Raw genomic sequence first — 12,708 nt, forward strand, 5'->3', positions numbered from 1 at the left:
CGCTCGTGCTGCCATCTCGTTACTTCTAATGTTTGATGGCTGTGATTTGGTTGTGATTTCTTGAAGTAGAATAAAATCGAACACAATGGGTAAAAAAGGAAAAGCAGAAGGCAACAATTTAGGAAAGGCTTTGATTAGGGGCCGTTTCGGTTCATCGAGAAATAAAAAAGATGTTGATTTATCTATGGTAACGTAATACCTTTCTTCATAACCTATTTGTTTTGGTACATACGAAAATGAATTAAACTATAAATAATTTTCGATATTTTGACATTGCATTTTTAATTAGCTTCACACTGCCGAATTAAACGATGGCTATGACTGGGGACGTCTCAATCTTCAATCCGTCACGGAAGAAAACTCTTTTCAAGAATTTCTTTCTACTGCAGAGTTAGCAGGAACCGAATTTTACGCAGAAAAATTAAACATTAAATTCGTTAATACAAAAACTGGATCCGAATTACTGTCGAAAGATGAAAAAGCAAAGCTACTGGAGACGCAAAAAAAGAATAAAGCCTTTCTGAAAATACCAAGAAGGCCAAAATGGAATAGTTCAACTACAGCTCACGAATTGCAAAGCAAAGAGAGAGAAGAATTTTTAGAATGGAGACGTTCTCTTGCTATGTTGCAAGAAGTAGAAGAATTGGTGTTAACTCCTTACGAAAAGAATTTGGAATTTTGGAGACAATTGTGGAGAGTAGTTGAGCGTAGTGATGTTATTGTACAGATAGTTGACGCAAGAAATCCACTGCTCTTTCGTTGTGAGGACCTAGAGGCATATGTTAAAGAAGTAGATTCTAGAAAAATGAATCTGATACTAATTAATAAAGCAGACTTTTTAACAGAGGAACAAAGACAAGCATGGGCGAAATATTTTACAGATATTAATTTGAGAGTCGCATTCTTTTCTGCGACATTGGCAGCTGAAAAACAAAATATAAAAGATATAATTGAGGAAGAAGATTGCGAAGATGAAGAAGGCAGTGAAGATGAAGAAGGTAGTGAAGCGGAGGATAATGATAGTGATGGATCTTTGTATACTTCAGAATTTGCTTCAGAAAGCGAATATGAAAGTGCAGATGATGGTAGTAATGATACCATAACTGAAAATGAAGAAGTAAGTTCTAAGGAATCTAATGAATGTAATTTAAATGAATTGAATGATTCAATAGAGAAATTAAGTGAAAAAGATATAGAAGACAATACAAAGGTGGAGAATTCATCAGAATTATTAAGCAGAGATCAATTAGTATCATTTTTCAAAATGATTTATAAGGGTAAGACATACACAAAAGGAATCACAACGATTGGTTTAGTAGGTTATCCAAATGTAGGTAAAAGTTCCACAATAAATGCCCTATTAATGGACAAAAAGGTATCCGTGTCTGCAACACCAGGTAAAACAAAGCATTTTCAAACACTATTCTTGGATAAGGATCTACTTCTTTGTGATTGCCCTGGATTAGTAATGCCTAGTTTCGTTTGTACAAAATCTGAAATGATATTAAATGGTATATTGCCAATTGATCAAATGAGGGATCATGTACCTCCAATTACATTATTAGGTACTTTAATACCAAGGCACATTATAGAAGATCTTTATGGAATTATGATACCTCCACCGCTAGAAGGAGAAGATCCTGATCGTCCTCCAACTGCAGAAGAAATTTTAAATGCTTATGGCTGTATGTAATTACGTATTCTTCATGTAAAAATGCATGATAATTTGTATAAGTTTAATAATTTATTTTATACTTTTATTTAGATAATAGAGGTTTTATGACACAGAATGGACAACCGGATAATCCACGTGCGGCGCGATATCTTCTGAAAGATTTTGTAAATGGTAAATTGTTGTATTGCGTTGCACCCACTACAGCAGAACAAGAAAAGTTTCATACATTTCCTTCGCGAAGAAGAATAATTTCGAAAAATAAGCATTTCCCACCTAGAACAATACGTGTGAATAAAAGAAGTAAAACTACGTCTGAAGATTTAGATAAAGTATTTTTTCAAAATAATACTTCGAATGTACATGTAAAAGGAGTAATTGGAAAAATGCACGGTTTACATAGAATTAATTCAAAGTATGTAACATTACTGTATATTTATTAATCGATAAAGTCATTTTTGTATAATTATTGACAATAATTGTTCATATATAATAATAAGTAATGGAGCGTGTATACGAATTTCGTTTCGAATACTTTGGTAATTATTGTAATTATTTTTTTAGGGATGCAGGATCGGTGACAGGTTCTACGCAGAGTTTGTTGCTTGAAGAGAAACCGTGGAAAAAGATTAATAAACATCTAAATAAAAAGAAACGCGAAAAAACAAGAAGATTGTACGCTCATCTTGATCAACATTGATTTTATGAATATTTATATTGTATTATGAGAATTGAAGGCCTTTTCGCTATATAACAGCGAATCATATTTTGTAATATACAAATCTCTGAATTTATAAGCATATCAGAGACTCATATTGATTCTATGTACTACAAATACATACATAACGGCATACATACACATATAAGAATAGGATGTCTGTTGTACTTATATGCGTATATATTATAAAATTAAAATATTTTATAATTTATATTCTTTGCTTTTTAATCTTTTCTAATCGTCCTGATATTAGCGTTTCGAAACCTGAACGAATCCAATAATCTTGTTTTTGCATATTTTGCCACGTATTACAGATACAGTATGAATGTAACAGCAGATTTCTAGAACGATCTCCGTGGAAAGCAATATCTCATTAAACAGCAAGCGCGAATCGAATTTTTACTTGTTGCGCAAAAACGGAATTCGCTTCACATAATCTGATTCAGACAATGTGGTGGTACACATTTATAGTATATATAATTTAGTCTGTTTTTATAAGTTAAGTCGTTGATGAACACCAAGTTGTTGATATACAACAGGCTTCTTAATAAAAAAGTACCGTGTGTAAGATCGTTCTTGCAAACTTTGATTCAAATTCGTGAAGTAGTTCATCTATATCGTTATCTAAATCTTCACTATTGGCCAGCTGGAAAAAAACAATTCTTTAGTTAGAGAAATAATTACAGGAGGACATAAATATATACAAATGTATAAATTTTAATGAATTCTGAAATTACCACAGTGACTAATTCACAAATAAGGAACGATCCAACTGTAGCTTCTTCATGATTATCCTGAATATCAATATTAATCAAATGTACCGGTTGACTATCTTCCTGAGTTCTGGATTCCATACATTCAATCACTTGATCATAAACACGTTCTTCGCATGTGATTAAAATATCAAATTTGTCCTTGGATAACTGAAATCGTTCTGGTTTCGGTTTTATTCTACGGTTTCTATCTAACATGTGCAACAAACCATTTTGTGTATAGCTAATGTTATAGTTAAGGAATTATAGTTTCAGTTATTTCATAAACTTTATGGTACTTATCAGAGATAATAATGCGAAAGAAATAAAAATAAAAAGATATCTACTTTGCCTCGAAGCCAGTGGACTTCTCGTACACACTTTACAAAAAGAAGAAAAAGAATTTATTTATTTATTTGATAGAAAGGATACTATTGCTTGTCCTTAGATAAAAGGTCATTATAGATTTCATCGTACGAAGTTCCAAAGTCATAAATGTTTGGACGATCAGGTGCATTTCCAGGAAGCTTAACTTTATCACCAGTTCCAAAGGATTTAACATTAAAACCCTTTTTACTGAAAAAGAACAATAAAGTAATAATTCTTCTATTCAATATTTTATATAATTTATAGTTTGATTGCAATTAAGACTAATTACCTCAAGAAGGCATGAGCTTCCATGCTCCTATTCATATTGCTAGAACATATCACAGCTACGCTGATAGAGTTTGGCGTTGGCATTGTTTCGAATAGTTTAGCGATTTAAAAAAAAAGTCGGGATATAAAAAAAAGCGTAATGTCACTTAACCTTAAAGATCGTTACGCTGCCTGTCACATCCAGTATATCTGTTAACGTACATAAAATTCTAGTATAGAATTGATGGAAGTGGTTTTTTGCAACGTTAAGATTACAAAAATAATTTGAATCAGTGTTCGCGGAAAATTCTGTAGAATTATATGACTAAAATGATTCTCAAGCGTTTTCTATTTATCGCCTGCTCATAGTAAAAGTTGTAATGAAAGGCCCATGTACACTTTCACACGTTTGGCAGGTTCATCGTTCAAACAGTGACATCTGCGTTTGTACGAGAAGCTCAGCCGTTGTAAGCATCGACAGTCAGTAATGCGACAGACGGTGCTGTTTGTGGTAAATGTTGAATTTTTATCGACCAATGCTCGATGACGTCATAAATAAGCTTCGAACCCGCCAGTTTGATGTGCTTCAAGGAAGTCGGCGCAAATTGAAGGTAGAATTAATCACGAAATATTCGCGTTATGCGATGTTTGAAAGTTTTGTACAATGAATTGTATACGCAGTACTTTTTTTTGTACATTCTAACCTAATTTCTATACATAGACTGGTGTAATACATACAGAACGTGGTGACATTCAAGTGATTCAAGTTAGTTAACTAAAGTGTTTACACGTGTGTAGCAGATACATTCATGCAGTTTGTATACATATGAGCAACATACACGATGTTAGGAATAAATGCATACAGAGAAATATGGAAACGTAAGATTTAGGTTAGTAATAGTTCAATATGTGTTTGCTAATTCAAGTCATTTCATGGGATTCGATTGCTATTTATTATATAAATTTGGGGAATATTTGTAGGATTTGTGTAACATTTTATTTATCATAGAAATATAAATATTTATATTTGTGCCGAGTGCCTTATTATAACTTTACTTTTTTCGGTATTTTACTATAGGTATATTGAAAAAATGTATCATTTTTTTTCTGTTTTCTTTTCTATGTATTGTATCTAATATCTAATAACATCTAATATATACAATGTTAATTGTCAATATTATTCTAATTACCGATTACATATGGACGAGGAATATCTTTCAAAGAGCGAGTTTTAAAGACGTGTAATATTATTTTTTTGAAAATAGGCTTACGAAATGTGAGGCGTCACTTGTAAGCAGTCTGTGTGTGTGTGTGTGTATGCGCGTGTGAAGAAGAAACGAATCTCTTTTGGACATTTTTTACTATGGAACCTGTCAGAGCAGTTTCAAGACGGCGATGCGGTGAGTTCAAAATCAATAAATAAAACAGTAATTCGCCGCATAAAAACGTTATCGTATGATATATTATAATTTTATATATACACATATGTTTAAACATATTTTATAGCCTCGGTGTATTTCGTTTTGATGCGTATTAATATTAATTTTTACATCGATATTTCTCGAAAGTGAAATTTTTATAATTTCGAATGGAACATTTGTTTCAAACCATAAAGTCTTTTATTGAACAGGAATAATGCGAATTTTATTGCGTATTTTATTATTTTAGTAGTCTATTGTTTGTTCCATTTTTTAAATTTACGGCATGATATTAATATAAGTAATAAAGAGATAAAAATCCATGGAAAAAGAATATCGAATAAATTCGTGGTTAAATTACGCAATGTTGTACGACCGCAGATTTGTTTGCAAAATCGTGAAATAACAAGCGTCGTCGGCAATGAAAATTGTGGGTTCCGGGCTGGAATTAGGGCGGAGTTGCTATCTCGATCTTCGATCCTTTTTCATTTCTAAACTCTTCTTCCAGTGAATTTTGTTTTCTATTTACCGATCGCTTACAATTAGACGCTTCGTTTTCGTTTACTTGCCTGCGGACAAATAAATTTACAAACCAAACATTGCAAATCAAAGTTCGTTTCGTGGCTTCATAGAAAACTAAATTGTACTTTTTGTTGAAATACCTAAGTTTAAATATTTCAATATCTAACTTATTTCAAGCGTTTGAAAATTTATGATGCTGCAAAGCTAAACAGTTCAAGTATTTGAGAATTCGAAAAACTCGGATATCGAGGAATTCAGTTTTGAAAAATTTGGAGAATTGGCAGATTCGAAAATTTGATAGCTCGAAAGTCTGAAAATTTAGAAATTTAGAGAGCCAAGAACTTTGAAATTAAAAAATCTCAAATTTACAGGTAAAGCAATCGAGTATCGAAAAATTCTAAAATTAAAAAGCTCCGATACTCTAAAACACAAATATGTTTATAAATTTAAAGAACCAAAAATTCGAGTATTTAAATTAAAAATTTCAAGGCTTCTGAATCTTTCAAACGTTTAAACGTCGAAACGTTGCACGCACTTGCTGAATGTTCAAATCGTCGTATTTTAAGCTATTCAATGACGATTTGATTGAGAAATTGTCGTTTGAAAAGCGTCAATTGTTGCGACACAGAAACGATCTTCAATCTGCATTCGTCTTTAAGTTCGTTTCTTCACCGGTTAGCTCTGTTCATCCCGGCTGGTTGCTGCAACTCTTTTCGTCGTCTCGTCGTTGAGCAAACTGGTCGACGATTGTCGAAACCAATTTAGATCCGCGACTCGTCTTTTTCTATTGTCCTCAATGGATCTCGTTACCCGCATACTTTGTGCTTTTACCATGAAAGAGAATGTGTTTCTTGATCGTTCAACGTGTGACTCGAATAAAAGAAATTTCGAAGAGAGACGATTACATTACACTAGTATTATCAAACCTATCAAAACGATCGATTTCACTTTTTCTTTTCTTTACGAATATTCACAAATATACATACTTTTAACAATTAATTTAATTAAATATTTATCGGGGTACAGAGGTTGTCTATTTTAACGATTATGGGCTAGATAATAAATATAATTAGACTACGGATATTTATGCGATTTCATGCCAAATTTCATGCAATTTATTATTACGAATACAACTAAAGAAACGAAATCTAAGTAGAAATCTGTTTTACCCACTCTGTTAATACTCACCCATTAGTGAATATTCTAGTTTACGTTTTATACGGTTTTGCGATCTAACCGAAATCAAACCGAAACCATAGGTATACATATAAAGACAGAGTGCGTGCGTGAACTGAAAAAGCGATTCTATAGGAATAGAAGGTTGTACGCTACATAGAGGTCCCTTGTGTCCTTGTCTAATGACGCATGCACATTCGTACAGTAAATATGTAAGCATAACACCGACCAATGAGCGGCGTTAGTGTGCATGCGTTAGTGGATTAGACGAGAACAGAAGGAATCTCTATGCAACGTTCTCTTTCTATGCCCATATCGTATTCAGTTACACGGTAACATATGACTGGCGTACTTCATCTTTGTATCTCTATGACCGAAATCGAAGTGAAAGAAAACCGAACCAAAACCGAACATGAAATATAGAATATAAAATATCGTTTCTAAATAACATGAAATCGATTATTTTAAAGTTACAAAAAAATATCGAATTTATGCTTTAACCTTTGTTTTCTGTTATTTGTTTTTATTCGGATTCATCCATCGTTGTACGGTTTTAAACGTCGATATGTAATTTTTACACGTTACACGGTGAATTTCCTGAGACGACTGTCGATACTAAGATCTTTAAAACGTTTCTTTAAAACGAATTAATACCTCTTTATCCCCAACGGATGGTAAAAACCATCGTTAATGGATGTTAGACGAGGTACAAGATGTCCGCGTATATTGTACGTACATACTAGAAATATTATAAAGGTGCCAGTCACGAATTTAAATTGAAAGAACCCCGCTATCGGGATGAAGGAATCTTGCGACGCGTGTTTAACGAGTCTGAACAGTTTCAAACGGCTATCTTTTTGCTTTAATAAAATCGCAATAAAAGGACACGAACTCCTTTCGTTTCCTTAAATTCACGCGAGAAGGAGAAATTCATTTTTCGATCATGAAATACAAACGTTTCTAATTTCTACTAAAATTTAACAGTCTCGTTCGTGGTATATCCATGCTACTAATTATTAGACGAATAACACGTCAAACTATCAACTAAAGATACATAAAATTGCAATATTGTAGCATAAAAATAAACATTTAGCAGAGGTCGTAAATCTTACGCAATTTTATTCCGCGATTAGATAGTTGGATAGATAAAAGATTTCTATTTGCAATAGGAACTATTTATTCTTTCCATTTTCCATTATGATCTAATCATATTTTACCGCTCCATAAACTAGCATCGTAGATTAAGATGGCATTAGTGTGCAACAAAATGTTGGACTAACTGTTGTTACGTACGCTCATCTTTTAATTCAAGGTTGACGTAAAAGTAAAAAATTCGTAACTGAAGGTTGTACGATTGCGTGCGTGACACAAGAGTGATGTAACTAAAACAAAAAAAAAAAAAAAAGAAAACAGGAAAAAGCAAATGCTTCGAGAGAGGAATTTTAACTTTGCTTAATTGTAAGCGAAATACCATCTTTCTTCTAATAGCCTTGACTCGCGTTGTTTCGCTTCGATCTTCTCAAATCCGCATTTATTTCGCTCCATTTTTTACCAATTATATTTGAGTACACTGTCGACCGTAAATAACGGCACTTTGTTAATTCTAAACCCAAGCTTCGATAAAATTATACTAAATCTGTATAAAAATTTTCAAAACGCGGTACAATCTAGTATTGCCTGTGATAAAAACGGCCAATAAGTATCAAGTATATTCGGTAATTACAATACTCGTTTATGCAGTCGGGGACAAAAATAAAGGAGCAGATAGTGAAAGTAGGTATCGATGAGGTTTGATCGAGCTAATACCAGTGTTATATGCTCCAGTTTTATTTATTATACATTCCTATAGTACGTAAAATATGTAGCAAACAAATTGAAATTAATACTTACTCTTTTATGTAGTTAAGCCGTTAAGTCGTTGTTAACGAAACTTCAACCATACCTATTTTTACTATCTCTCCTCTTATTTTTGTCCTCGATAGTAAATGCCAGCGATTACTTATCTGGATACTACCTTGTCATTTTTTGTATCCCTATTTTTCCGTATATTTTCTTTCTCTTAATTCTCATTTCTTCTATTCTAGTAGTGTACGCTACCGTGCAATCCATTAATAAATACAACGCGGCCTTCGTTGCGTCTTATTATCGGTTCATCGAAAGGAAACAGCGTCATCTCGTTTCCGTGCATTATTACCTTGCGCACGTTGTCCGGCAACGATTCCTCCGGCTGGTTATCACGGATCCTTGTAAATTATTCCGCGTGTGTACGCAAAGACGGATGTCCTTTGACTTATGGATATTGATGAGGGACGTTTCACCGGCGTGAGCCATCTTGTCGACGTTTGACGCATGTCGTCTGCATAAAATGGTTGGCCGATAGTCATCCGCGCGTTGCAGGCACCCGTTAAATTATAATCTAAATTATGGGCCAGCTCACGACTCGAATAACAATCGTTCAACAACCTTGTGCCTCTTCTTTTATTTTTCTTCTCTACACTTTCCTCTCTGCTTCTTTTTCTTCCTCTTCCTCTTCTTCTTCTTCTTCTTCTCCTCGCAATCTAAATTACGGACCATTCCATATTTATTCTTTCCTTTTCGCCTTGTATCTTGCCTTCGTCTTCTTATAATTTAAATTACGGGGGAGCTCGGTAAACGAATGTCAATCGTTCAATAACTTCGTGTTCCCTCGTTCTTCTTTTTCCCATTTCCTTCTTGATTTTCATCGCCTTCTTCCTAGAATGTAAATTATGCTCGGTAACAGCATGTCAATCTTTCAACAGCTTCGCGTCTTCCCTTTCCTTTTCGTTTTTTCTCGTTTCTTTTCTTCATCCTTATCTTCTCCCTCGTATAGGTACAAATCATGGGTCCTTCGTCCTTCTCTTTCTTATCTTTCGAATCGTGGAACAGTTTGTTAAACGAATGTCGATCGTTCGATACCTACTCGTCATTTCCTCCCTTATTGTTCTCTCGCTTCTTTCCTCGTCTTTCCCTTTCTCTTTCTCTTAGTTTCTTAAAGCGTATATTTGAGCGTAAATAAGTAGGATTTGCGAAACGGCTGTCACGCGACTCGAGCGCGCCTCGAGTTGCAGAAAAATCCTTCGCACGAGCTAGTCGAATTAATGGCCATTCGCAATGAGACTTTTCGAGCGGCCAGTTGGTCAATTGCCAACATTTGGAGGCACTCGCCTTGAAACGACGGAATAATACTCATGCTATTAAGATAGATTGGCAATGCAGGTTTTTAGCTATGGTGTTCAACTGGTACTTTGTGTCAGAATCCGTTCGTCTATCAGTCGAATCCATCTTTACGCGTATCTATCGATATAGCTATCATCGGTATAGTTCCATTATCTCTGTAATGGGTCTCCTCTAGATTTTAGTATCGTTTGAGTCATAAATTAAGAGGCACGAAAGGACGACAGTTACGAATATTGTTTTTGAAAATATTCCTTGAAATCTAGAATCACGCGTGCTACTTTTCTTTGTTATAAATCAATTTATGAGAATAATACGTATTTCTCGTTTGGGATGTTGAATACTAGTCAAGTAGCTGAATAACGTGGAATTCACAGCTTTGTAAAGAGCGGAGTCGATCAATTTGGCTCTTGAGAATCGAAAATCAACCACGTACAATTGAGACGCAATTGTAAAAAGTAGAATCGATCGGAATTTGTGTCTCGAGATACGAAAAACTGATCCTTTGCGTCGACGAATCGAAGATTCGATCTTTTTCGTAAATTCACACGATGATGATCTCGTTGATCGGTTTGGCTTTTTAGCGACTCAAATTTGATCCCGCGCTTTCTTTTCGAAAGACCAAAAATCCGATCTTATTCTCGGAAATTCGCACAACCAAGTACACGATAATTCGCAACGAAGCAGAGGACACGGGAGGATAGAGATTATCTTCAAATCGAATTTGTTTTCAGCGTATGATTCGTTTTCGATATCAAAGTATCGAGCCTGATCTTCGGCGCTCGCATACCGATCGAGGACAGATCGTGCAGCGAATCAAACAGCACGTTTAACGACATTTACTGGCTGGTTTCACGCTTTCACGGTATACAGCCAGGCATCCTCGATCGATCGGAGAACGTAGCGCGATTCCTGCCGCGGAAACTCGCGAAAACGCGCCATCCGCGTCCGTGACTTCCGTCACTTTCATCGCGCGTGTCGAATGAACGCGTGGATATCGTCGACCTTCGAGTTATGTAAATGAATTTTTATCACGTTCGCTAGTGTACTTGTAGCGGTATAATTTTATCATTTCGTACTACTTGATGAATTTAATATTCATAAACGCAGACCACACAAGACACTCGTAATAAAACTAACTTTGATATACCTGAAAAGGAGGGACGATTAGTTAGATTCGAAGCATTCAAAGAATGGACGATACAGAGGCTACGAAAAGTATCGGCACAACGTTGTATTTATCATAGCATTTACGTAGTAATCGATCAAGTCCAAGCGTATTAATCCTACCAGCATCGTCGAATCTTTATATCTCGATCTTTTTCTGATCGTAGCAAAGAAAAAGAATTTGTAACGTTTTAAGCCGACGTTTGTTGTTCATATCCTGTTCAAATCGAAGATATCTTTCCTAGAAGAACGATAATTGGGTGAAAAATTTAGTTACTACTTTCGCGTGACTACAAAGAGATACTATGCGAATAAGATGCGTCGCATCTGGTAAAAAGACGCTTCGTTGGAAAATAAGAGCGTGCGCCGATACTTTTTGTAGTCACCGTATGTTTCACATTTCGTTTTAAATTTCTATCGAAACGAATAAAGCGACGATTTGCTAAAATTTATAAATTCCATTTGAATCTTCAAGTTTAAAATATGCGTATCTATCGTGTAATTAACGCAACGACGTTTGATCTCGTTCAACTGCACGTAACAACGTTATGATCTATTTATAATGTAAACGGAACTGTCCCACTCTCGCTGGAACGCAACAGAACGGGTTTATAAAGCAACCTTAACGAAGGGAAACGCCGTGAACAAAAATGACGGTCGTGGGTTAAGGAAGTTCGTCGATACGCGCGAACATTCACAACCTTGACAGGGCATTGCCCCAGCATCTCGCGGAGACAGACGAGAACGTTGTACGTGTTCCGCTGGGATCTCCAGGAGTCACGAGAATCCTCGTTCGAACACGGCCTAGAAAGTGGAAAAATATCGCTTACAACGCGATACGCGCCTTACGGTAAACGTCTTACGAGTTGTCCGCATCAAAATTTTCATCGACATTCTCGTCGGTTTGTTGATCGTGCCGAAGAACCCGTGTTTCTTTCCTTGCGACCAGAGGATAATAAAGATGCGCGTGACGATAGCATCGCCGAGAAATTACACAACATCGCGCGCTCTTACGTTCTTAATTGAAAACGAAGCTTTTCCTTCATATTTTAATGCCTGGGGTGAGAACGATTTTATTAAGATCTTGGCGTAACAACGGTAAAAGCAAGCGATTCTTTTAGACTAATTACTAGTTATATGCGACTATACTTTCGTATACGTTTTGGCGCGTAAATTTGACCTCGAAGTACAAGCGTGATCTGTTTTGTTTGAATTCTTCTCGTTGTTTATCAACTTTTGAAACTGACGTGCACGACAACCGAAAAGCTAATCGACCAATCGATTTTGGACGAAGCACGTTCACTTTATTGCGAAATTTTCCGGGGATTAAATTATTGTGAAATTTTCCTTCCATTATTTATTCGTATAATATCTTTTTAAAGGATATAAACTCGATTTATCCGTGGAAGAAAGCAAATTTTTCTTCTAAACGCTGGAACTTTCCAATTTTCC

The 12,708-nt window shown here is 35.1% G+C and overlaps 3 protein-coding genes across 3 annotated transcripts in view; 2 read left to right on the forward strand and 1 right to left on the reverse strand.

Annotated features, from left to right (window-relative positions):
• The first annotated feature begins 13 nt into the window (after positions 1-13).
• On the forward strand, positions 14-2,601 carry Ns3 (nucleostemin 3). Its single transcript, XM_072015621.1, has 4 exons — positions 14-187; positions 290-1,685; positions 1,766-2,087; positions 2,237-2,601. The coding sequence occupies exons 1-4, from the start codon at positions 86-88 to the stop codon at positions 2,370-2,372; spliced, it is 1,956 nt and encodes a 651-aa protein (XP_071871722.1). The 5' UTR covers positions 14-85; the 3' UTR covers positions 2,373-2,601.
• Positions 2,093-4,221, reverse strand: Ssu72 (Ssu72 CTD phosphatase). The gene is made up of 4 exons (XM_072015632.1): positions 3,801-4,221; positions 3,575-3,718; positions 3,128-3,386; positions 2,093-3,036 (listed from the first exon to the last, which is right to left on the reverse strand). The coding sequence occupies exons 1-4, from the start codon at positions 3,881-3,883 to the stop codon at positions 2,935-2,937; spliced, it is 588 nt and encodes a 195-aa protein (XP_071871733.1). The 5' UTR covers positions 3,884-4,221; the 3' UTR covers positions 2,093-2,934.
• A 228-nt stretch (positions 4,222-4,449) lies between these two features.
• Positions 4,450-12,708, forward strand: part of LOC139993683 (uncharacterized) — a 65,985-nt gene continuing 57,726 nt past the window's right edge. Inside the window, exons 1-2 of the mRNA XM_072015623.1 lie at positions 4,450-4,668; positions 5,044-5,178. The gene's annotated coding sequence lies outside the window, so the exon portion shown is untranslated. The remainder of the gene's footprint in view (positions 4,669-5,043; positions 5,179-12,708) is intronic.

Source organism: Bombus fervidus, chromosome 13 (assembly GCF_041682495.2).
Source record: "Bombus fervidus isolate BK054 chromosome 13, iyBomFerv1, whole genome shotgun sequence".
Taxonomy (NCBI): Eukaryota; Metazoa; Arthropoda; class Insecta; order Hymenoptera; family Apidae; genus Bombus; species Bombus fervidus.

Bases quoted from the DNA above. Each gene is read 5' to 3' on its own strand.
- Ns3 (XM_072015621.1), top strand. From the start codon at position 86: ATGGGTAAAAAAGGAAAAGCAGAAGGCAACAATTTAGGAAAGGCTTTG. The intron at 1,686-1,765 runs GTATGTAATTAC...ACTTTTATTTAG, and splicing joins AATTTTAAATGCTTATGGCT to ATAATAGAGGTTTTATGACA. The intron at 2,088-2,236 runs GTATGTAACATT...TTATTTTTTTAG, and splicing joins TTACATAGAATTAATTCAAA to GGATGCAGGATCGGTGACAG.
- Ssu72 (XM_072015632.1), bottom strand. From the start codon at position 3,883: ATGCCAACGCCAAACTCTATCAGCGTAGCTGTGATATGTTCTAGCAAT. The intron at 3,719-3,800 runs GTAATTAGTCTT...GTTCTTTTTCAG, and splicing joins GAAGCTCATGCCTTCTTGAG to TAAAAAGGGTTTTAATGTTA. The intron at 3,037-3,127 runs GTAATTTCAGAA...GTTTTTTTCCAG, and splicing joins TTTGTGAATTAGTCACTGTG to CTGGCCAATAGTGAAGATTT.